The sequence below is a fragment of the Epinephelus lanceolatus genome, chromosome 16 (assembly GCF_041903045.1).
Source record: "Epinephelus lanceolatus isolate andai-2023 chromosome 16, ASM4190304v1, whole genome shotgun sequence".
NCBI classification, from domain to species: Eukaryota; Metazoa; Chordata; class Actinopteri; order Perciformes; family Serranidae; genus Epinephelus; species Epinephelus lanceolatus.
Window position 1 is genome coordinate 15,532,026 of NC_135749.1, and position 22,231 is coordinate 15,554,256.

General features: G+C 42.3%; 1 protein-coding gene across 3 annotated transcripts; it reads left to right on the top strand.

Annotated features, from left to right (window-relative positions):
• The first annotated feature begins 845 nt into the window (after positions 1–845).
• Positions 846–21,539, top strand: LOC117263157 (cyclic AMP-responsive element-binding protein 5). 3 transcript variants are annotated; one of them, XM_033636335.2, is made up of 11 exons: positions 846–978; positions 3,377–3,443; positions 4,627–4,720; positions 6,701–6,810; positions 7,259–7,515; positions 11,318–11,444; positions 11,734–11,805; positions 19,096–19,413; positions 19,512–19,772; positions 19,854–19,962; positions 20,668–21,539. In XM_033636335.2, the coding sequence occupies exons 2-11, from the start codon at positions 3,390–3,392 to the stop codon at positions 20,802–20,804; spliced, it is 1,539 nt and encodes a 512-aa protein (XP_033492226.1). In that variant the 5' UTR covers positions 846–978; positions 3,377–3,389; the 3' UTR covers positions 20,805–21,539. The 3 variants fall into 3 exon arrangements, with proteins under 3 accessions (XP_033492226.1, XP_033492224.1, XP_033492225.1); XM_033636333.2 differs by lacking the exon at positions 846–978 and adding an exon at positions 1,149–1,431; XM_033636334.2 differs by lacking the exon at positions 846–978 and adding an exon at positions 1,149–1,431 and having other exon boundaries at positions 20,674–21,528.
• Positions 21,540–22,231: the final 692 nt, after the last annotated feature.

The following is a 22,231-nucleotide window of genomic DNA, read 5'->3' on the forward strand; positions in this document are numbered from 1 at the left end:
ACATGATTGCAACAACCTTAGCAGAACTACATTCAGATATATCCATATTCAAATTTAATATTGGGAAACAACTTTGAGATGTTTTAATTTCATTACCCAGGGAGAGGCTTTATAATCCTATAATATAATATGGTTCATAATTATTGTGATAGAACATGCGCATCTATTTGCATTAATTATGGTTATTAATTCCATTTAAGTTATGTTACATACATGGTGGTCTGATTATAAATGTGTTTGGGTTTTTAAAAATATATATCTTTAAAAAGAGGCCTTGATCTCAAGGATGAGATAAAGGGTGGTGGGAAAGTGATTTTTGGGGTCATTTGAGATTATAGCAGGACCAATTTATCATAATGAATACATAGTTTGTATTTTTTTAATTTATTATTATTATTATTATGGTTGCATTTTGAAGTTCTCAGATTAATTTATTTGGATAAATTGGGGACGGTTTCAGTCTAATATCCCCTCACCTCAAGCCCGTTTATGTTCCATAATATTTTATTCTAAGAAAAAAATCAGAAGCGATATCTCTCAGAAAAGTTTAAAAACCTCGGGGGCTCTCGCTCATTTCGATGCGTAAACTCGGTACAGACGCTGGGACGTCCCGTTTTAGACAGACGCTGAAAATGGGGGGGAAGGAAAAAAAAAAAACCTGGGTCTCTTCCGCCCACCCGATCTGCCCCGTGTCCCGTCACGTTGCCTCTGGTGTGTCTGACTCGTCTGTGGGTCCAGCTCCGCCACCATGCTGCTGCTGCCTTCCCGACCGTCCCCCTACCGGCCGGTGTCGTAACCCCGCCCCCCCTCCTCAATCCCTCTCTCCGTACGGGACCGCAATGATTTAGAAGTTCAGGAATCCCACGTGACGTCACCGGGAGGGTGATGTAATGCTTCTGTAAATAGAACGTATTGTAATCTCGCTCCAGTCCAACGTGGTTCCTCTCTGGAGCGCCGCTTGTCCCTCTCTATTTGTAGGTAAGCCTCCGCAATTTACTTCCATTCACCAAACTTTCAACAGCGAGCACTCGCCTGACGCCGACTCAGTCTGCTGAATGTGTCTGTGTGTGTTTATGTGTTGTTTTTTAACGCTACTGGGAAGTTAACGGAGAAGTTTGGAGCTTAGCGGAGTGTCCCGGTGAAGTCTCATCATCAGGCGGACGAGGCTGAGCGCGAGTGTCTATTTAGGGGGGTGTGACAGCACTCTCCATACAGCTGTGCCGGGCTTGTTTATGAGTTGAACAGGTTGTTAAACGGAGCGGTAGAGACAGGAAACACACCGGCATGTTCTTGGGGACACGTACAGACGCTGACCGGACCATTTGCGGGTCAGAACCGCTGCGTAATTTGCGCTGAATGAGCTCCCAGCCGGCGCGAGCTTGTCGATGTTGACATTCATCCATCAAACATGGCAACTTTAGGAAGTAGAAAGTAAGTAAAGTTGGCTCATTGTTTTAAAAGCTGGATGTTGTAGATGATTCGCAAGCACATGGTGGTTTTTAAAACTGTATTATGTCATTCATTGTGACAAGAGGAGGCGGGAAAAAAGCCTTATGACTTAGTTGCCCCAAAGGTATTAAAAAAAATCAACGCATAGGCTTTAATCCGTTTTGAATTGGCAACATGTTGCCTTGTCTGTTGTTGGATTTATGTATTAAGGGTGACGTCATTGCGCATTGATGTAACCGCTCTGACAGAAGGTTTTGCTGAAAATGTGCTGAGTCTGCTCATCTTGTACAAGTGCTGCTGAAAGAGGGACAGAGAGGTGAAAAGTGGTGATGGACCTCCAGTTATCTACCCATCTATTTATCTGTTTATTTAAATATCACATTATGTAATGTGGATATAAGGAAGAAGCTGTATATTGCAGTTACTGTACATACACACCTACTGTCTTTTTCAATAGTTTCTAAGTTACTTATCTATCTCTAACTGTGTTGTTGTGGACACTTGCTTGCTTGATCCATTTTGTTACACACAAACAAACACACGATTACACACACACCTATGAAGTCACCTCTACTAGCAGGGGTTGGAAAATGGGGGCTGAGGCAGGTTCAAACCTGTCAGGAGTAGTCCTCCACTGCAGCCCTCCCTCCGCCACCTCCCACCCTCATTCCTGCTCTCTTCCATTCATTGTGTCCTCCTCCTTCTCTCTCTCTCCCTCTCTTTCTCTCTCTGCCACTTGCCCTTTCCATTCCTCTCTCCATCACCCTAATGTCACTCTCCAAACCTCCCCCCCACCACCACCAACACCCACCCCACACACTTTCCATTTCTTATGGAAGCATGTACTTTTGCCCTCTCCCTCCTCGCTCCTCTCTTACGCTCTCACTCTTTCCCATAACATCAGGACTCACTTTACTGTCTTCTCAGCGCTTTCTGCTCACGCACACCCAAAGTTTGCTTGAGGGGAAAGCGTGTGTGTACCTGTGAATAAGTGTCCCACGCATTTCTCAACAATTCTCGATCGCTTCCTCCTCCTCCTCCCTGCAACCGTCGGTTAAAGTTAAGCGAGGGGGTCACCCTGTTGACCTCTCTACAAGTGTGTGAGTCCTGTTTGGGGCACACACAGCTCAGAGGAACGCCTGAGGCCAGGGAGTTAGAGGCTTCTTCCTTTCCTCCCAGTGGAAAATGAGGGGTCAGCAGCAGTGGCACTTCAAATAAATCATAATTACCCCCCATCTCTGGTTTAATATCTCCACTGAGGAGCTGGGTTAGCGCTGCATGTGGGTTTATCATTGTGCTCTGTTCTGTGTTTGTGTTATTTTTACCCCGTGACGACTTTATTTTTATGCATAGCAAGCGTGTATTCTCTCATCACGCTTGTATTATTAATTGATGCCCTGTTGAAAGCTTAATCGCACCACACTTTGTTCCATAATAACCATAAAAACTTAAGATCATGATTCCCGTACGGCTATGATTCCCCTCAGGTGCTTACACATTATTAGTAATGTGTAATGAATAGTTAGGGTAAACACAAACAGACTGTATTTATTATAGTCCTCGTCCTAATAAAAATGACTCCCTGGCATACACTGCGATGCTGTTGCTCTCCCGCTGGCACCAAAGGGATCATTTTCCTGGAGATAATGTTGTGTCTCTGGGTGAAACATCCATCATCTGTGGCATCGACCTCATTACACACCGCTTCCACAATGAAGACGTGATAATAGGAGTATAACTGTATCATACCAGCTCGGTGCCTGATTTATCTGAGGGCATTGTCTTTGTGTAATTAAAAATATAGAACTTCAGGCTGCCCGCTGAATGAAAGCGTCACACAGGAACTGTGAGCTGAGAGAGAAACTGCAGTTCCCCATATGACGAGGATGCAGGCTAATGTGTTGTTCTTGCTTCTTCTGTTTTGTAGGCTTGTGTATGACATGAATGACAAACAGGACAGGCCTTATGTGTGCGGCGCCCCAGGCTGCTCTCAGGTCAGTTGAATACAGTATGTTTGTGTTACTCGTGCACCAAAACAGCAATAATGAAAATTATTTCGCAGGAAAATGAAGCCTGTGATTATCAGTATCAAACTGGATTATTAACGTGACAGACTAAGATAATTAATTGTTTGTGCCAGAATAGTCATTACCACATGATTATAAACTGTGGACAGGAGGATAATAATAGGATTTTCAAGATTTCATATTTAAGGTTTTATTTGACACATTAAACACAGGGTGGCATTCAAGCATTCATTTATTACTTCTGTGTCATACCAGATTTGGCCCATCCCACATGGCATTACAAGACACTACTGTTTTCCACACACCCTCTGGTCTTGCATATGTAAAGACTGTGAGAAAGGAAAGAAAACACAAACTTAAAACAAAAATAGTATCCAAATTTAACTGTTCACACAAGGAACGATCAAATATTTACAGATTATCTTTGTTTTCTCTTCTCCCAGGCTTTCTCCAAATAAATGACAAGGTTATACGTTCCATATGTGAACAGCCGTCTCAGTCTTTTTGCATCAACTGTATTCACAAATATATTTTTTCTTGCTAAACAAAGCTCAGTTTAAAACAAAAAAAGGAAAGTGAAACCCTAAATGGAGCTCATTTTCTATATTGTTAAGGCAACACATTGGACAGGTTTTGTTTCAGCACTGAAACAAATATGAAACTGGGGTAACAGGTTCTCAATCAGAACATTTTGAATGTCAAACTATTAATTTTCTGCATTCTGGAGATTTTTTTGCACCAATTTGTGCCTTTTTCTGTATTAATTTGTCGTGCAAAATGTTTTTGTCAAAACACAGACATCCTCTGCCACTTTCATGTCTTTTTTTGGACAGGACAAATGCACATGTTCTAAATATTGAAAGGAACATGTTCCTTGTGTCCCTCCCCAGAAATGTACATCTGGACTGATCCAATTTTTATCCTCTAGATCAGGGGTGTCCAAACTTTTCTGAATGTGTTGTTGTATACAACATGTTTCATTCATTTATCATCTGAAATAATAAATATTCTGAAATACTCAACTGACTAAAACCATCATGACTGATTAGTCAGCTATAAGAGGCGTCATCTGATTTATCTGAACATGTCATCATGCTACACAGCTGCACGCATCTCCTCATATCTTTCTCCTTCTGTCGCTGTGCTGCAGCGCTTCCAGTTAGAGGAGCATCTAATCATCCACAGCCACAAGCATGAGATGTCCCTCAAGTTCTCCTCCATCAAGGCGGATACGGCTTTTACTGGTGAGTGAGCGCAGACTAAACCACCTACAGAAAAAAACCCCACATTGCCTGTCTTGTTTCCCACGTCCACTTAGAACTCATATGAAGTTTGTGTGTGCCCTCCTTATCTCCCCGTGACCATGAATAATCTTCACGTTTTCACTGCTTGGACGCGCTATACAGTCTGTCACTCAGTTCAGCTGTTGTCTGATTGTATCTGTGATGACATCATTTCAGAATCGGTGCTTGATGAAAAAATGATGACGCCACGTTATACAGTAGGAAATCAGATAAGCTCGATACAGGCTTCCTTCCCTCAGATGGTCTGTACTGTGAAACAGAGCTGCTCGTGTTGCAACATGTTCACTGTACTCCATCAGATTAGGCCAAACACACTGATGACACCATCGGTGACCGATTTTGATTTAAAAACACAGGGAGTGAGGTGTGCACGGGTCAACACAAACCTTCGTAGATATTTTACTCTTTATTTGGATAATGGTCAAAGTAAAGTGGACAGTGAGGGGAGTGCAGGTGGGTACAGGAGAGAATCTTGGATGCCTCATTTTGCTACTGGATACACCAGTGTTTGACAATGACACTGTATTAGTTTGCCGATTAAGTGAACATATATTGACCAATATCAGGTGGACAGTTAGTTTGATTTATTACTACAAACACTGGGTTACGTCCTGTAAATATTAGGGCTGCAACTATTATTTTAATTGCCAATCGATTAGTTGTTTGGGCCATAAAATGTCAGTAAATGGTGATAAATGTTGATCAGTGTTTCCCAGAGCCCAAGATGACATCCTCAAATGTCTTGTTTTTTCCACAACCCAAAGATATTCAGTTAACTGTCATACAGGAGTAAAGAAACCACAAAAAAATCACTTTTAAGAAGCTGAGAATTTTGACTTTTCTTCTTAAAAATACTCAAACCGATTAGCAGATTATCAAATTAGTTGGTGATTAATTTAATAGCTGACAACTAATCAATTATTCATTGCAGCTTTAGTAAATATGCTGCAGTGAAGCTGAGCATTTTCTTGATTAATCACATAATTCTTTTGTCTATTAAGTCTCACAAAATAGCCAAAAAATAGAAAGTAAATCATAAATACCCACTGCCCAAGATGACACCTTCAGACAACTTTTCTTGGCCAATTATTACCATTATAAAATACAGAGAAAAGCAGAACATATTCACAGTTGACACTGGAACTAGAAAAATGTTTTGCATGTTTGCTTGAAAAATTAAAAGAAAACCAAAATAGAAATTCCACATCCACTTCCACTTATTTTTCCCTTAACAGTGGATAGAAGAAAAGTCATAAAGCCAAACCAAAGAGAATTTATGTATCATGGGAGTCAGTGTGGAGAGTTTGTGTCATTCGCTTTCAAAAGAACCATAGTCAAACAATATGTGTGCACTGCATGTAAGAACAAAGTATTAATGCTGTGGTTCTTACTCTTCTAAGACATTAAATAAAACATATTGCAGCCATTTTAAATGCAAAACAACATTTAAGACATTTTTTTCCCAGGTGCGCATCACAACTTTAATGCTGTAAAAGTGAAAGCCCCTACGAAGCCGTTCTAGCCAAGCATTGTTCTCTATTGCGCCACCATGATCCAGACTCATGGTCAGAAAGCTGCCATGTGACACCGTCTGTTACCATAGAAACAGCTGTCCATCTGGATGTAAGCATGAGCACCTAACCTCTGCAGACTCTCCCTCTGCTCTCTCTCTATATCTCCCTGTCACGCCTCCTGCAGGAAATCTCATGTCAAAACAAAGAGCCTGGCTGACCTTTGACCCCTGCATGTTTAGACGGCTCAGAGAGACGGGCTGATGTTATCACAGTGAGAGACAGAGAGTGGCGGCCGAGAAGAGGCTTGTTTCTCCTCTTGGCATTGCAGTGTGGACGGCAGGGCTGTGATACATGAATGTCTCTTCATCTTTAACCCTGTTTGTGTATTTGTGTGTGATGCTTCCAGACCAGACGCCAACGCCAACAAGATTTTTGCAGAACTGTGAAGAGGTTGGTCTGTTCAAGGAGATAGAGGAGGAGTTTCTTCAAGCACAAGAAGAGGAGAAGTGCAAACAGGTACATTTCACACAACATTTTAAACCAAAAAGTAGCAGAAACTCTAATATTTTAATATTCTGTCTCTGGCTGATGATAGCTTAAAAAGAACAAGAATCAAAACGCAATGTTGACTTGTGCCATATTGCTGATAGGTGTTTGCTTGTGAGGTCTGTCAGGTTAGTGTTTTGAGTGACACTTGAGTGTGAGAGAGATAAAAGCAGTCAGACCCAATTAGACGACTGCAGATATCTGACCTGCTGCGAGGAAAGACACACCGGGCGATCACATTCTCCCCTGCAAATTAAACAGCTAGACATCAAACACACAAGCACGTGCACACACACGCACCTTTGCACGCATGCACACATCAAAATCACCTCAGATCACAAACAACACGCTAACTGAAAGCAGATACTGCCAGTTCAAAATGCTCCCAGCTGACTGTCACTCCCACTTCTTGCCACAGACGCTGTCTCACAATGGGCCGTCTTGTATGAACCAGCAGCAGCTCAAACCCCAGCTTCAGCTCCAGCACCCACCCCAGCCTCAGCACCCACATCCCCAGCCGCCGCTGCACCATCCCCAGACACATCCCCTGCAGCACCCTCAGTCTCATGGCCCCTTGATGGGCCCCAGCTGCAGCCTGGCTGCCCAGCAAGCTCTGTCCTCCTCGCAGTCCGGATCAGTCATCACCCAGGCTCCTTCCACCCTCACACACTCAGGGTGAGTACGGCTGCATGCACACATGCATACCTAAAGGCATCCATACACATGCAGTAAAGATTTTACTTCATCTGTTCATCCATGCAGCAACACTCCATCTCTTCATCACACACATATTTCCTTTTAATGTTGCCTTTTCTCGCTCTTTCTTCCTCTCCTTCACCCTGTCTCGCCCATCCTGTTTTGGACGTATTATAACTCATTCTGTCTGGCACAGACCGGCATTTCCCCCTGCATAATTTATCACGGCACTAATGAACTGAGAGAGAGGAGGGGAAAAAAATCAAACATCAATTTACTGAGAGAACAAAGTCGTAGCAAAAGAGATGGAGAACCGCTGCACAACACCCACTCAAACCCACTGACACTACCCACCCTGCCACCCAAACACTGCCTCTGTTATGTCTGTTAAGACTCAGAACCAGAGTCTCTCCGCGCCTGTGCGGCTCCCATGGCTCCCTGGTTATCACCCAGTTCAACAGACAGATTAGAGGAGTCTCTGTCTTTCATCTGACCAGCTCCCAGCAGCTGCTTTCCCTCTTCCTGACAGTTTAACTTTGGATTTGGATTTATGTCATCTGAATATCTCATTAAATATACTGTGGGTTTAATGAAAAATGTCACACCAATTTAACTCGCAGCGTGCTGTTTGATGTGAAAAATGGTCTTGTTATATTTTAGCCATGTCAAATTAAGATTTATTAAATTAATCCCCAATTAAAATTCCACATGACTTCAGGCAATGGAAATAGCAACATTGTGGCTGACAATACATGCAGCTCCTTAACTGTCTTATACATATATAAAGATACATCTACAAATAAGCAGATACACATGCATATACATATCCATGTACATACACTCATATACATAGGAATTTCTTCAGTTATACAACAAAACAGACGTAGCATGTGTTTACTGAGTAACATAATTAACTGTAAAAATTAACAGCATTGATTTAGTGCAGATTTTATACACAACATTTATACGTTCCACAGTTTTAATCTAACGTGCATAGTTTGCAATTGGTAATTCTGCTGGATTAGGATAAATATTTCTAATTATAAGTATTTAAAATGTATTTTTATTCCAAGAAAAATCAGTTTTTGCTGCATTTTATTTTGCTCAAACTTATTTTTTCTCAAACACTTGGGCTTAAATTAACACTTAAATTAACTTTATTTATTCCTGAAACTTCTGTCAGCACTGTTCAGCTTCTTTCCCTAAATGTATTGCGACTGCCGCTTCTGCTCTTTTAGTATTTTAATCATTTCAAAAGTTTTCAGCATAGTTATCACCTAATAAATCAAAATGAGAAGTTTCATTACTACATTTGTAACACTCAACAATGTCTCCTGGACATTTTTAATGCCTTTATTGGAAAGTAGAGACAGACAGGAAATAAGGGGAGAGAGATAGACAAGAGAATGACATATAATAAAGGTCTCACTTCACATGGTTGGTGCCTTAAACCCCAGCTCACCAGGACACCTCACATTTGTAGCACTGTTCTTAATTCTTTGGAGCCTAAGGAGGAATTTTAAAGCTTCTCTTATCTCACCTCTCAGACTTACAAAATAAAAGCCCTCTGATTCCTCCTTGCAACACATTGTAGATAAACAACGCCTCAGTCACTCCCTACAGTTGATCAGATGAACCAAGTTACCAAAAGTAAGTCAATGACATAATAAGCTCCACACATCTGTCCAGGACCAGACAGGACAGGACAGGACAGTGGGGAGAGTGCCGACGCTTGATTGTGGTACATAAATCAGTGCCAGCTGAATCCAGACAGCATGTTAGTCAGTGAGACCAGCTAAGTGTTACTAAATGAACCATGGATCGTGTGTCTGACTGTTTCTCCTCATGTTTACGACTGGTTTCCATAGTGACCTGGTCTCTGAGTGTCTGGCTCTTGGCCCGGTCGAACTGTTGTGGTTACGTTAGGAAATGCTGTTTTGGTTTGTCTGTACTTTGTTGTATGTTAAAACGGGCCGCATACCCCAGATTCAGTGATGACATCATTGCCGATGACCTCAGCGCGGCCAGTGAGGCCCACGCCGTCCGATTGGCTGAGAGCCAGAGCGGTTAGGTCAGCACATGGCACCCCGGGTCTCTACATCCCCCGCTGTGATCCCTGAGCTTCTCTCCTCCCTCTCAAGCTGTCACTTTTTCCCATATCTCTGTTTTCTTTCACTTTTTTCACCTCATAGTTTCCATCATCGTTGCTTCACCTCAGACCTCTGTTTACGCCTTTTTTTTCCACATACAATAACATTTTCCTTTTTTTCATTCAATGGATGATTTGTTCAGTTTTAAAGTGTCGTTTCACCTAAATCATGAAACAGCATATTCTCTCACTCTCATTAACTTCTAGTGGTTTTCAGCTTTGTAGATAGTTTAGATTTTATGGGACCACATTTACCCCTTTGAGATGTCTTCCTCCTTCCAGAGTTGCCAGGTTTGACTGAGACCAAACAGCCCAATAAGAACCTCAGATAGGCCTGTCTTCTCCCCATTTTCTCCAGAGGGGTGTGATGGCATTTGTTAAACAACACACACATTTCTGCAGCTTGGTTGCAAATGTACCTGCATCAAGACAACACTCAGATCCTCCTATTTTTGTGGCATAATAGGAATGCAAGAAGAAATATGAATCCGAAGACATGCCTCAAGATTTATTCTATTTAGGGCCGCAACTAACAAGTACATTTACCAATCTGTCAATTATTTTCTTGATTAGGTGTTTGGTCCACAAAATGTTAGTGAAAAATGTTGATCAGTGTTTCCCAAAGCCTAAGATAACGTTTCTTAAATGTCTTGTTTTGTCTAAAACCCAGAGATATTCAGTTTACTGTCATAGAGGAGGAAAGAAACAAGAATATTTTCACATTCATGAAGATGGAATTAGAGACTTTCATGTTTGTTTGTTTTTTAAAGTTACTCAAGCAGATTAATCAATGATCAAATTAGTTGTCGATTAATTTGATAGTTGACAAGTAATTGATTGATCGTTGCAGCTCTAATTTTTTAAGTATAAGTTGAGGCAAACTCAAAACCACCACAGTTACAATTATGAGACAGTATATCTTTTTAAAATGATTTATTTTCTACATTAAACACATGAAACAGATTTTACAAGGCTTTTATCACACAGTCATGAATCAATAATAATTTGAATAGGGAAAAATAGCCAGATTTAACTGCCCGAATTACAAAAAAAAATACATATTTATATTTCTACTCACCTAATCAAATGATATGTTGCCCATTTTGGATGAAAACAGACAATTCTGGCAACATATGCTCCAGAATGGAACTTAAATTGTGGGTGTTCACTGAACTGAAAAAGGACTTTTAAAGATTTTAAACTTGAAAAAACTCTTTCCAGAAACACGTGTCCCCATTATTTTGGGTAATACACAAAACAGTTTTTCATTCAGCAGACAGAAGCTCCAATGAAAACTGTTCTGAGTGAGGTTTGTCGATTATGCAGAGTAACAGGGACAAGATTTGAGCACCCCCAAAAATCCAGTCACCTCCACTGTATTGGGAGACAGAAATCCAGTGCATTGAAACCTCTTCTATCCTCTATCACGGCATTGATTCATGTCATTTATTTATCCTTCATTCCCACATTGACCTTTTTTGTCTATCCATCTCAGCCTCACCCCCATCTGCCGTTAAAGCTATAAATGTTTCAACTTGCACCTCTCTCTGAACTGGGTTAGTGAAACTTTAGCTGTGGATAGCTCTCTGGCATGACTCGTCCCTCTCTCCCTCTCTCTGTGGCTGACCACAGGCCGGTTCCCGGGCCACTGTCATCCCTCCTCCACATGCGGAACAGACACAGACAACCGCTGCCAGCCTCCTTACCTGGCACGCTTCCAGACCCCGCCATGCAAGGGGCATCTGCTCAGCACATGCCCGTAAGTTTGGGAGACTCACACACACACACATTTGCATTCAGACACGCGTGCATTATGATTTATAGATGCAAGTATAGTGGCCAAAGTGGTCAAGATCCCCGAGTTAGAAATATTCATGGCTGACAGAAAAAATCACTTCACTCTTATGTATGAATTAATCAAAAGTGTCAAACTCCTAATGGATGTGACCTTGTGAGGAACTCTTTATACCTGAGGTTATGTATGTGCTGAAGCTTTTTCTTGTCACGGTTGAAAGGTTATTTTTGTGTCAATTTCTTTCCTTCTTCAGATAGAGAAGCAGATGTCGTGTATAATGGGTATACCAGGTCCTGTACACAACCCCTCCTGTTCCTCACCTCAGGTACAGACCAGACTGATATTTTCTTACTGCTTCCTACTGTTTCTTCCTTTCTCCTCCAGTATGAACACTATTCTTTCGACTGTATGAGCACAACATATATTATATGACAACACAAAGTAAAGCTGGACCCCCCCAAAATTCCTATGTCAGTTGCTCACCTTGTGTTATGATGACTTTGTGAAAAGAAGCTTAGTTTTTCTTCTGGTGGCACAGTGGAGCAGTTAGCATTGTCGCCTCACAGCAAGAGGGTTCCTGTTTTGAACCTGGGGTGGGGGAGCCCTTCTGTGTGGAGTTTGCATGTTCTCCCTTTGTTTACTCTGGGTACTCCAGCTTCTTCCTAGCCTGGTTCCAGACCACAGACCCCGCCCACTCAACTGAGTAGGCTTGCATCTCTGGTCTGGCATACTGCAATGAATTTGCGATTTATCTTGTCCAAACGATGGAAGGACCAATGAACGCCGGGGGTGGGGGCGGGTCTAGCGATTAGCCAATCAGAGTCACGCTAATGGCGACCGCTACAGATCCTACAGACCACATTAACGATGCTATCGAGGTATTTCGCCACTACTCGCGTTAATGGAGGACCAAATTAAGGAAGCTGCTAAACTGGATTTAACGGCGATGCAGCTGGGCGTGCACGACGACGGAGACATTTTAAACAAGCAATGCTCGCTTGTTTTCGGCACCCCAGAGGCATGGATACTAATGAGATACTAATCAGATTCTGGGTGAGTCTTTGATCTATACTGATTGGTTAGGGAAAAATCAAATTCCCTCCCCCTTGTAAATCGCCTTCAATGGAAGCGATGTCAGACTGAAGGTTCTGGGAGCTTCAGTCTGACACTCAGGCTAGCTTCCTCCCACAGTCCAAAGACATGCAGGTTAACTGGTGACTCTAAATTGTCCGTAAGTGTGAATGTGAGTGTGAATGGTTGTCTGTCTCTATGTGTCAGCCCTGTGATAGTCTGGCGACCTGTCCAGGGTGTACCCCGCCTCTCGCCCAATGTCAGCTGGGATAGGCTCCAGCCCCCCCCCCCCCCCCCCCCCCCCCCCCCCCCCAGTGTGCACACCACAAGATTTCTCCACCAAGCCCTTGCTGACAGAGCCCCAGATAATGCTCCAAACTTGGAGACGACACATCGTAAAGGCATGGATATTCTTCCCAGTGTTGAATCAGATCTGCCTCCAGGGCCTGGGTCCAAACACGACGCGCTCCCCGTGATCCTGTGGACGCCACCATTGTTGTTGTTGCTTGCCGGCTTGTCAGTGTTGGCGGACCTTGGGAGAGAAACAAGCAACCAGGGCTACGGAAAGAAGCCCAAAAGAAGCGACTATCATGCGTTTAAATAACTTATTAGACGGATATATAGAGGAAGGTGGCATTTAGAGAGCAAGCCCAAATAAACAACTCCACTTTAGAAACAAGCCCAAAAAACCACAACCCGCAACTACCAATATTTGTTAGCGACTTTACAAAAAAACAAGCCCAAAGTCGCAGCTAATAAGCGGACCTGGCAACCCTGCAGCTTGTCCTCCTCACATTTCTTCCATCTTCCTGCATGCTGACGTGGGATGTAACCCACCTCTCACTGACTGATGCTCTTTGTCAGTCGTGTCAGACTTCTTCAGTTTTCTAGCATGCCAGATATCCAGTCTGAGTCACAGATGAGGGGGCGACCTGCTCGTAGGCTTGTTCATACACGAGGACTCATCGTGGCAGACTATCTGCCGACTCACCTCCGACCCAAGGTGGCTCTCAAGATCCTCAGCGACGTCAAAATCACGGTGAAAATCGTGTAATGTGAACTAGCCTTTAGTTGCTCACTTTACAGCAGGAAATGGCACTTAATGATAAAAGGTGTGTGCTGGAAATTTACTGTACTTAAAAATATAGTGTTTTTGTTTTGTTTTGTTTTTTTACAAAAAAACCTAACACATTTGCAAGTCACTTGAATGGGCCCACAACCCACTTTTGAACTGCGACCCACCCAATGGAAACCACTGCCTTAAAGGAATACACAGAAACACAGATTCACTTTACGACAGAGATTTAGACGTAGATTTATACCATATTTGTACAGTGAGCATGGCGCTACCACTTGCAGCTGGTGAGCTCACTAACTGACATGTTATATTGCTTTTAATTCAGCCCTGGTCCACACATACACAGGTGATTTTAAGAACAAAGCTTTTCCCTCCTCAGTTCTCCAAAAAAAAAAAAAAAATCAAATCCACACAAGCACTGTCGAATGAAAACTTGAAAACACAGTTGAAGCACTGTGAGGAGCTGACAAAAGCCAGACCTGGAGGGCTACCTGGAGCAGTGACCCCTGTAAGGCATTCTGACGCCTCTGTTCCTCCACATAGTCAAACAGTAACTGTGCATTTATGTATAAACATGTTAAAAGTTCTGTTAGCAAGGTTAGAGGCAGCACTATTTTGGTCAAATTGGCCATTGCACGAAATGTGAAGCATGACAAAGAAGATAACAGTGTGCACTCTGACAACATAAGCCCAAAGCTCTGTTTTCTGTGTCTGCACTGACAAAAGAGTCTGAAAATCTTCACCCTGGATGAAGTTTTATACAAGGTCTATTTTCAGTGACCTAAAATTCAGCTTGCTCAGGCATCAGATGCATTTTCAAATATACCTGTGTAAACTGAGGAGCAAAAATGACAATGTGCAGTTTCACTGGGGGACAGACTATTTCCTGGTTCTAGTACTCAATAGATTCAATTGTTGTCTTCATATTTTTGTGTACATTTTTGTAGAGATTACACAATGAGACAGAACATGTTAATTTAGAGGTGCTGGTAGGCAGATTTTGTAAACTTTGGACAGAGCCAGGCCAGCTCTTTCCACTCTTTATGCTAAGATAAACGAACCATCTACCAGCTGCTTGCCTTATATTTAACAGACAAATGTGAGATAGGTAGAAATGTTAGCATCTAATTCCATGCCAGAAAGTGAATAAGTTTATTTCCCAAAATGTCGAACTATTCCTTTAACTGTTAATGATTCCACCGTTCTCATCTCTACCCTAAAATTAAGGCCACAAAACACACTATGCCTTTGGCTTAATCCTTTCTAATCAGGATGGACAGGAAACAGAGTGTAACTCTACACTCTGACACACACACACACAGGTCTGCATCGCAGGAAGTCACAATCTACATGCTCTCCCTGGCCTTCTTGGTTGTTTTATTTTCCTTGTGTCAACATGCTCTCAATCTCTCCCCTTGTAAATTTTATATTTCCTCTTTCTAGGTGCATGTAGTATGAATTGTTAAATATATGTGTGCTATCAAAAGCAACTTCAAAGGGAAAACTGTGAAATCGCCCTGCATCCACGCACACACACACACACACACACGCACACACACAGGTTATGACTTCATGTGAAGAGCTTGTATATAGAGTGGCAAAAGAAAAGTGGTTTCAGGTTTCAGAGCTGCTCAGGTCGTGGGTTCAAATCTGAACCTCTCTTCTTTGTACACACACATACACACACACACACCTCTTCTCCAGACCAATATAATTTTATTCTTTTGTAATTTAGTCTCGTCAAGGTGTTGTGTTTTGCATTTCCAAGGTGTGAAACAGGACTCCGCTTCTGTAAAACCACAGGAGGTGTATTAACATGCCTCGTCGTCGTACAGTAACTCCACACTCAGCTGAAGTGGAAAAGTAAACGTTTAACAAGTGGATCAGTGTTTCATGTACAGTTCTGTGTCTTCATTCACTGATCCCTCCAGACAGAAATATCAACGTGGTGTGTCATCCAGGCCAAGGAGACCCATGATGTAATCACAGGCCCCAGTGTCAGGGTGTTTCTATGTAGTAAACAGAGCTGAAATACTCGTGTCCCATCCTGCTCAGTGTGTGCGGCTGTGCGTGCGTATGTGTGTTTGACTGGCAGCCTGGCTGGCTGGCAAAGCTGGCACAGACAGCGCAGTGACCTCATCCTTGGCACCCGCTAAATGTGCTCCCTTTTTTCGTTGTTGAATGGTTGAAGAGGGGAAAAAAAATCTGCTTCTTCTCTTAAAGAAATATTGTGTAACAGGGAACAGATAGCAATATTGCTGGGGAGGGGTGGGGGGGTGATGTCATGCTCTAAACATGACCTCTCCCTCTCTCGCCGTCTCCTCTGCTGAGTGTAGGAGAAAGGTGAGATGAGGTTTAATTTAGCTCTTACAGTCTGTTTAGTCAGATGATACGCGGGAATGATAAAGTGTGAAGGTATCAAGCTGCAGACTGCAGCATTTATTGGAACACATTATCCCTCTTATCTACGCTGGTTTTCACGCTTGTGGATAATTAGGAGAAAAGGCGATGATGGGCTAAGTGGGACACTGTGGCTGATCATTTTAGTTTTGAGACACGCAGAGGTAGAACACTGTGGGAACTGGTCACAAAGGCTTGTTTGACCTGAAGTGGCCTGTAGGTTAAATAGCTTATCTGCTGTTACCAATTTAGCCACTGTTGGGGGTCGAACATACCCCACCCAGTATGAGAGAGATGGAAAATGTTTATGTATATCCACAAGCTCTTCATATTGTTTAGCTTAACACACATCAGCTCAAACGTGGTTTCATAACCAGGTTGGGACCACGGCGACAGCAGTGGGCAGTATTCAAACATACTGTTGGTGAGATATGTGTTTAGTCTGTGTGTTTTATCATTTGTGTGTCACATCAAGAAAAGACAGAAACAGGAATTTGTGTTTACCCTTTTTAAAGGGAAAATTAAAAGTGATAAATTAATGTGCTGAATTTTACAACCTATACTTTTATAAAACACCAAAGGTGGCTTAAATATGTCACATGTTCCTGTACGATGCTATCCAAAGGGCTTGTAAACAGACTGATTGTCTCCAATGAACAGTAGTTAGAGAAGTTGAATGAATAGCCATACACTCTGTGAATGATTTAATACATTGTAAAAGCTGTACCAAATAGTTTTTAATAGTTTTAATATTTTTTTAGCATATCTGTTTATCCTGTTTAAACTGCACAGTTGCAGAAAAAGATTAGGCCACACTAATATTATTAGTAAGATACTATTTGGAGGATAAGATTTTAGGTGGCTGTGTCGAATTGTTACTGACTAGTGAGATTCAAACATTTCCAATAACTCCAGAATATTACGTCCAAAAGTTCAAATTTATTGGAAAAAGAAAGATGCAATCATATCCTAAATTCACAACATGTTTTTATTTCAACAAAATAGCCGTTGCGGTCAAAAAACTGTTTGCTCTGCTGCTTGCATTTTTTCATTCAATTAATCCAATGAATCATATTTATTTATTTTTATTTTATTTTAAATTATTTTTTATTTTATTTTATTTTAATTATCAATCATTTATTAAAATTGAATATTTTTTTCAAAGACCTTTTTTTTAGGTTGATGATGTCATAAAATACGACAAAAGACATTGAAAGCTTCATTCAAAAACCTCAACAGAAACTTTGAGTGTTAAAAAATTACATTATCTAAGACATATGGAAATGATGTTGCAAAGAACATTGTTGACCTCTATGGCTACAACACACTCAACTAACTGGGACAACTTTGATTTAAAGATTGTCTCTGTCTAGTTATCAGGAGTTCAGGCGTAATGTGTGTGTGAGTAAAGTAGGGTAAAGGGCTTTGAGGAGGTGAGATTATAATGAAAAAGCACGACGATCCAGGCTATAAAGGTGTTGCCAAATCCAGTCCTCCAGTGCTTCAATAAGAGAAATCCATTCTATACATTTGTCTGCCTCCAGTTACATAATGGCCACGTCAGAGGCCCTTTAATGCTCAGAATACAAATGATCATAACATGACATGCATTAGAAAATGATTCACCAGGGTGGTAGAGGTGTAGCTAACAGGATCTGAGGCATCTTTGCCCTTCTTTAATAATAGATATACACAGGCCTAATAGACGGAGGTTGGAGGAACTTGTTTGCCCACAGGTGTTAAAATCTTAAGAGCGTCCTGTGTCCCATTTCCACGGTATGCTTTGACTCAGCAATATCTCCTTTTTTAACTATGGATAGTACCTCTTCAGTTTAGGCAGGGTTCTCAGCTGATCGCCATAGGGACACAGCGTGACATCATCCTCAACATCTTTTGATGGTAGCTTGGCTGTTTAAAAATGGCAGGTTTATGCAGGATGTCCTGTGTCTTGCTACGATTCTCTCTGACCAATAAGTGATCTGCAGTGATCAAACTCCACCTTCTAATTTTGGCTCAGCTTGCTTTTAACCTTTACTACAGTGGTGCCAAAAAAAGTACCAGGTACCAGTGACTGTTCACAACTTTTAGTAATGGAAAACCAAAAAAGAAGGAGTCAAGCTGAGTAGCACCGTGCCACACCATGCAGTGGAAATGTGGCATGATAAAATCCAACCCCAAATCCATGTAGGCTCAGCTGAATTAAAGTCGTTTTAAATTCATCAATACACAAAGGCTATCTAGACCCCAGTGTTTCCACCAGTACCCTTAGATGTGGGCGGGGTTGTTGTCACTCACTGCTGCATCCAGCACTCGCTGTATTTCCTCATCACCAGTGACACAGATGGAAGTCTGCACCTCGTTTATCGTGACCGTCCTCCACTGACCAGTCAACAGACTGCAGTGTTCAGAGCTCCACCTTTTAGTACCAGATCTGTGTGCTAGGTACCCCAGCAGAGGGGGGACCAAAACTGGGGATGATATAGAACAGTTCCATTGGAACCATCCACAACTTTTCACAACGGAAACGGAAAAAAAGCGTACCAAACTGAACTGTACCATACTGCTCAGTGGAAACAGGGCTTGAATTTCACATATTAGAAATAACAGTAAATATGAAAATAACTTGATTGGCCCCACATGTCCCAGGGTGCACCTGGGGGATTTTAAAAACAGATGCAACCACTCTTCTTCTTATGTCCTCTTATGCCATGTTAACCGGCCTTTGAGATAGTTGAGAATTGAAAATGTCTGTAACATTCCTAGAGGCCATAATAAACTCAGAAGGAATGTGCAGTTTAAATGAGAGGATGTGAAAATATACAGGTTATAATGAGAGGGTCAATTACTGAGGCTCCTCTGTGGTTATCTTTCTTTTAAAGACATGACATGTACAACTCTTTGTCTGTGGGTTTAGAAAATATCCCATTTATACTATATGTGAGGTTTGCCTGTTGTACATCGGTTTAGGTGATTGTCCTGCACATGTGCTAGAATTAATTATGTATGTTGAATGCTTTGTACAGTACATCACATTTGTACTTATTCAATCTTTTTATCTCCTCTCAGAGATCCAAACAGACGCTGGGCCATCATTTCCCGCAGCACCACCCAGCAATGGTCGGCATCAACAACCCCGTGACACCCATGGGTCACATGATGGAGATGATGTCACAGCGTCATCAGGCACCTCCACTACAACACCACCATCATCCTCATCATCCACAGCTTCCGGCTCCACCCCTCACCTTCCAACAGCGATGCCATGCTCCACCTCCACAGCATCTCGGAGGCACCCATAGCCACCATGCTCAGGCTCACCAAGCACCTCCTCCTCATCTGCACCAGGGCTCGCCTCCTGCACCTCCCCTGTCTGTTCCGGCACAGGTACGGATGCTTTATGTTCACTGATCAGCTTAGTGATGATGCACCTGGTGTCATGTTTCTGCACTCAGGCACTTTTAAAATGTTTTTTTGTTTTGCAGTTATCACCAGTTGCACAGCAGATGCAGCCCTCCCATCCACCCCACTCCCAGCATGCAGTGCAGGCAGGTGGTAGCTGCAGCGGTGGAGGGGGGGGCAACCGTCGCAGGAGGACAGCAGAGCAAGACCCTGACGAGCGCAGGCAGAAGTTCCTGGAGCGTAACCGGGCAGCAGCCACCCGCTGCCGACAGAAGAGGAAAGTGTGGGTGTCGTCGCTGGAGAAGAAAGCTGAAGAGTTGACGCACACAAACCTGCAGCTACAGGTGAGACACGCTCTGTGCACGCACACAAGTACGCACCATCTGCACTTCAAGGATACTTAATGCTTCTCTGTGTGTTTCCAGAACGAGGTGACGTCATTGAGGTCGGAGGTGGGTCAGCTGAAGCAGATTCTGCTCACCCACAAGGACTGTCCCGTCACCGCCCGGCAGAGAGAGGCACAGGGGTACCCCAGTGAGTAAAACCTCCTACCCTGCTCCCCTTCGCTAGAAATCTCAGCAGCTTTTCCAGACGCCTGACAGCAGTCATCTCCATCCACCAATGAGGGTATAACTCAGATACCCTGTATGTGCACATAAAGGAATACCCCTTGGCTACATTTTGCTACCTGTCAGCACACACAGGGACCTTAAAGTGTTTCTTAAAGAGAGCAGCTGAACAGCACTTAAGAGTAAAGACTCAGCTTTTAACCCCACAGTCTCCAAATATGAGTACATGCACTTTCATTTCCATATTCATAATCATTTAATGAACCAGATCTTGTTGGTATTTGAAATTAAGTGCAATTCAAAATTCTGGCATTTTGCCGTGCAGACCAGCTTGCACTCCAGGCAGACTAACGTTAATGGTTAATGGTATGTGACCCTAAAATGAAAGAAAACATACAGCACTTTGTGGCCTAAATAGAAGCAGCCATTATGTTTTAAGTGTTCAGAGAACAAAGACGGATGCAATATTGGCATGTTCGTATATTTCTATTGTTGTCTTTTTACCTGTATGTACAGTATTCATTTGTTAAAATAAAAGAGATATTTTCCTTTAATTCGAGCCGCAGTGGGTTTTCATTCATCTGCATGCACATGCTCACAAACTCCGCCCACACAACGGACAATCCACACAGGATCAGTGACTCTGATTGACAGCTGTCTCTGTGTCCAGCTGCAGGGGTGAGCCCAGGAGGAAGTCCCACCCCTGTAGGTCCTGGGTCTCATCTGCAGGCCGTCCAACACAACAGCATCTCCACCTCATCGACAGCTGGAGGCGACACAGGGCACGACCTCCGGCCTGGACGCTAGCCCTCGCCACATAGAGGAGGGGGGAGGGACTGGATGGCTGAATCCCGCCAGACTGAATTATCTCTCTGTCATAACTTCACTAAAGTCTCACTCAGCTGTGGATCTCTTTACATTGTAGGTGAAATACTGAACTGGATAGGTGAATTCATAAATCCATGTGAACACTGATAACATTATTATCATCTTTCTTTTCTGGTTGGAGAGGAAACCAGAACCACATACTGATACATTTCCATAACAGGTGCAAAAAAAAAACCTTTCCTGAAAGCCTTGTTAAAAACTGTGATGGTTACATGGCAACTGGATCCTGTGTTTATTCAGAAAATGTCTGTTTCTGCTCACACGAATCTCACCATTGCCTCACTGACTATGCACGCGCACAATCGAAACACAACTTGTCAGCATCTTTTGCTCTTATATCTTGCACTAATTTAAAAATAAACAGCCTATATATTAGTTTTATATTTCTAACTGAGCATCTGCATACCTTATGCCTTCTCTCTGGTGCAGATGCAGCTATGTATTTTTCTATAAATAATTCATACTAAGACAAAAATGTTTAAGATTTAAAATCAAGCCCACGTCTGTCTTGGAAAGCCATGATTGTAAAACATGATTGTACAGTATTTTCTTTCAGGCACTTTTTTAAACTGCCCTAAGACACTAAATGACTATAAACTGCACCTTGTGTCTCAATCCCTGTCAGTTAATAAAAAAAACACTTATTCTGGTATTTCCTTGTGTTTTTTAATTGTTTTAAAATGTTTTCAATCGTATAAAAGTCTCTAAATTTGTGATGGTGAGAAATGAGACTATAGTTTGTTTGTGTGCGTACAGTATGGTCTAGTCTGCCATCTAGTGACTGGTTGTGTTAGTGGTAGTCGACTGTAACAACTGGAGTGGTCAGCAAAGATCACAGCCTGTTTTATGTTTTGCCAGTACAATCATATCTAACACACAAAGACACATTTTAAAATAGTCTTTATGAATTAATTTAAATGTTTAATTTGTTTGATTATATTCACCATCAGTAAAGGAAAGCGCTCCAAACTTAAGGACTTAATTTTCCAACTGTAAACTCTTTAAAGCACAGTCTTAACATGTCTTTATGTCAAAAACTTTTCGTTCTGACATCTGGAGCGCCTAGTGATGTGAATATACTTTGCATCCATGGAATTGTGCATCCATGTGTGTGTGTCCATGTGTCTTTGTGCATGTGTGCCTGATTTGGAGTGAGTGTGGGAGGCACCCCACCCTGTCTACTCACACAAAGGGACTGTTTAACTATTACCAGACCTCATCTTAACACGCATGCAAAAGCACGGATGCACGCACACACATTTGCTCGTCTAACATATTATTGCTATTATCTTCCCCACCCTCACACATTGTTTATTTCTCCCTCTAAAGCACCAGAAATCAGTTGC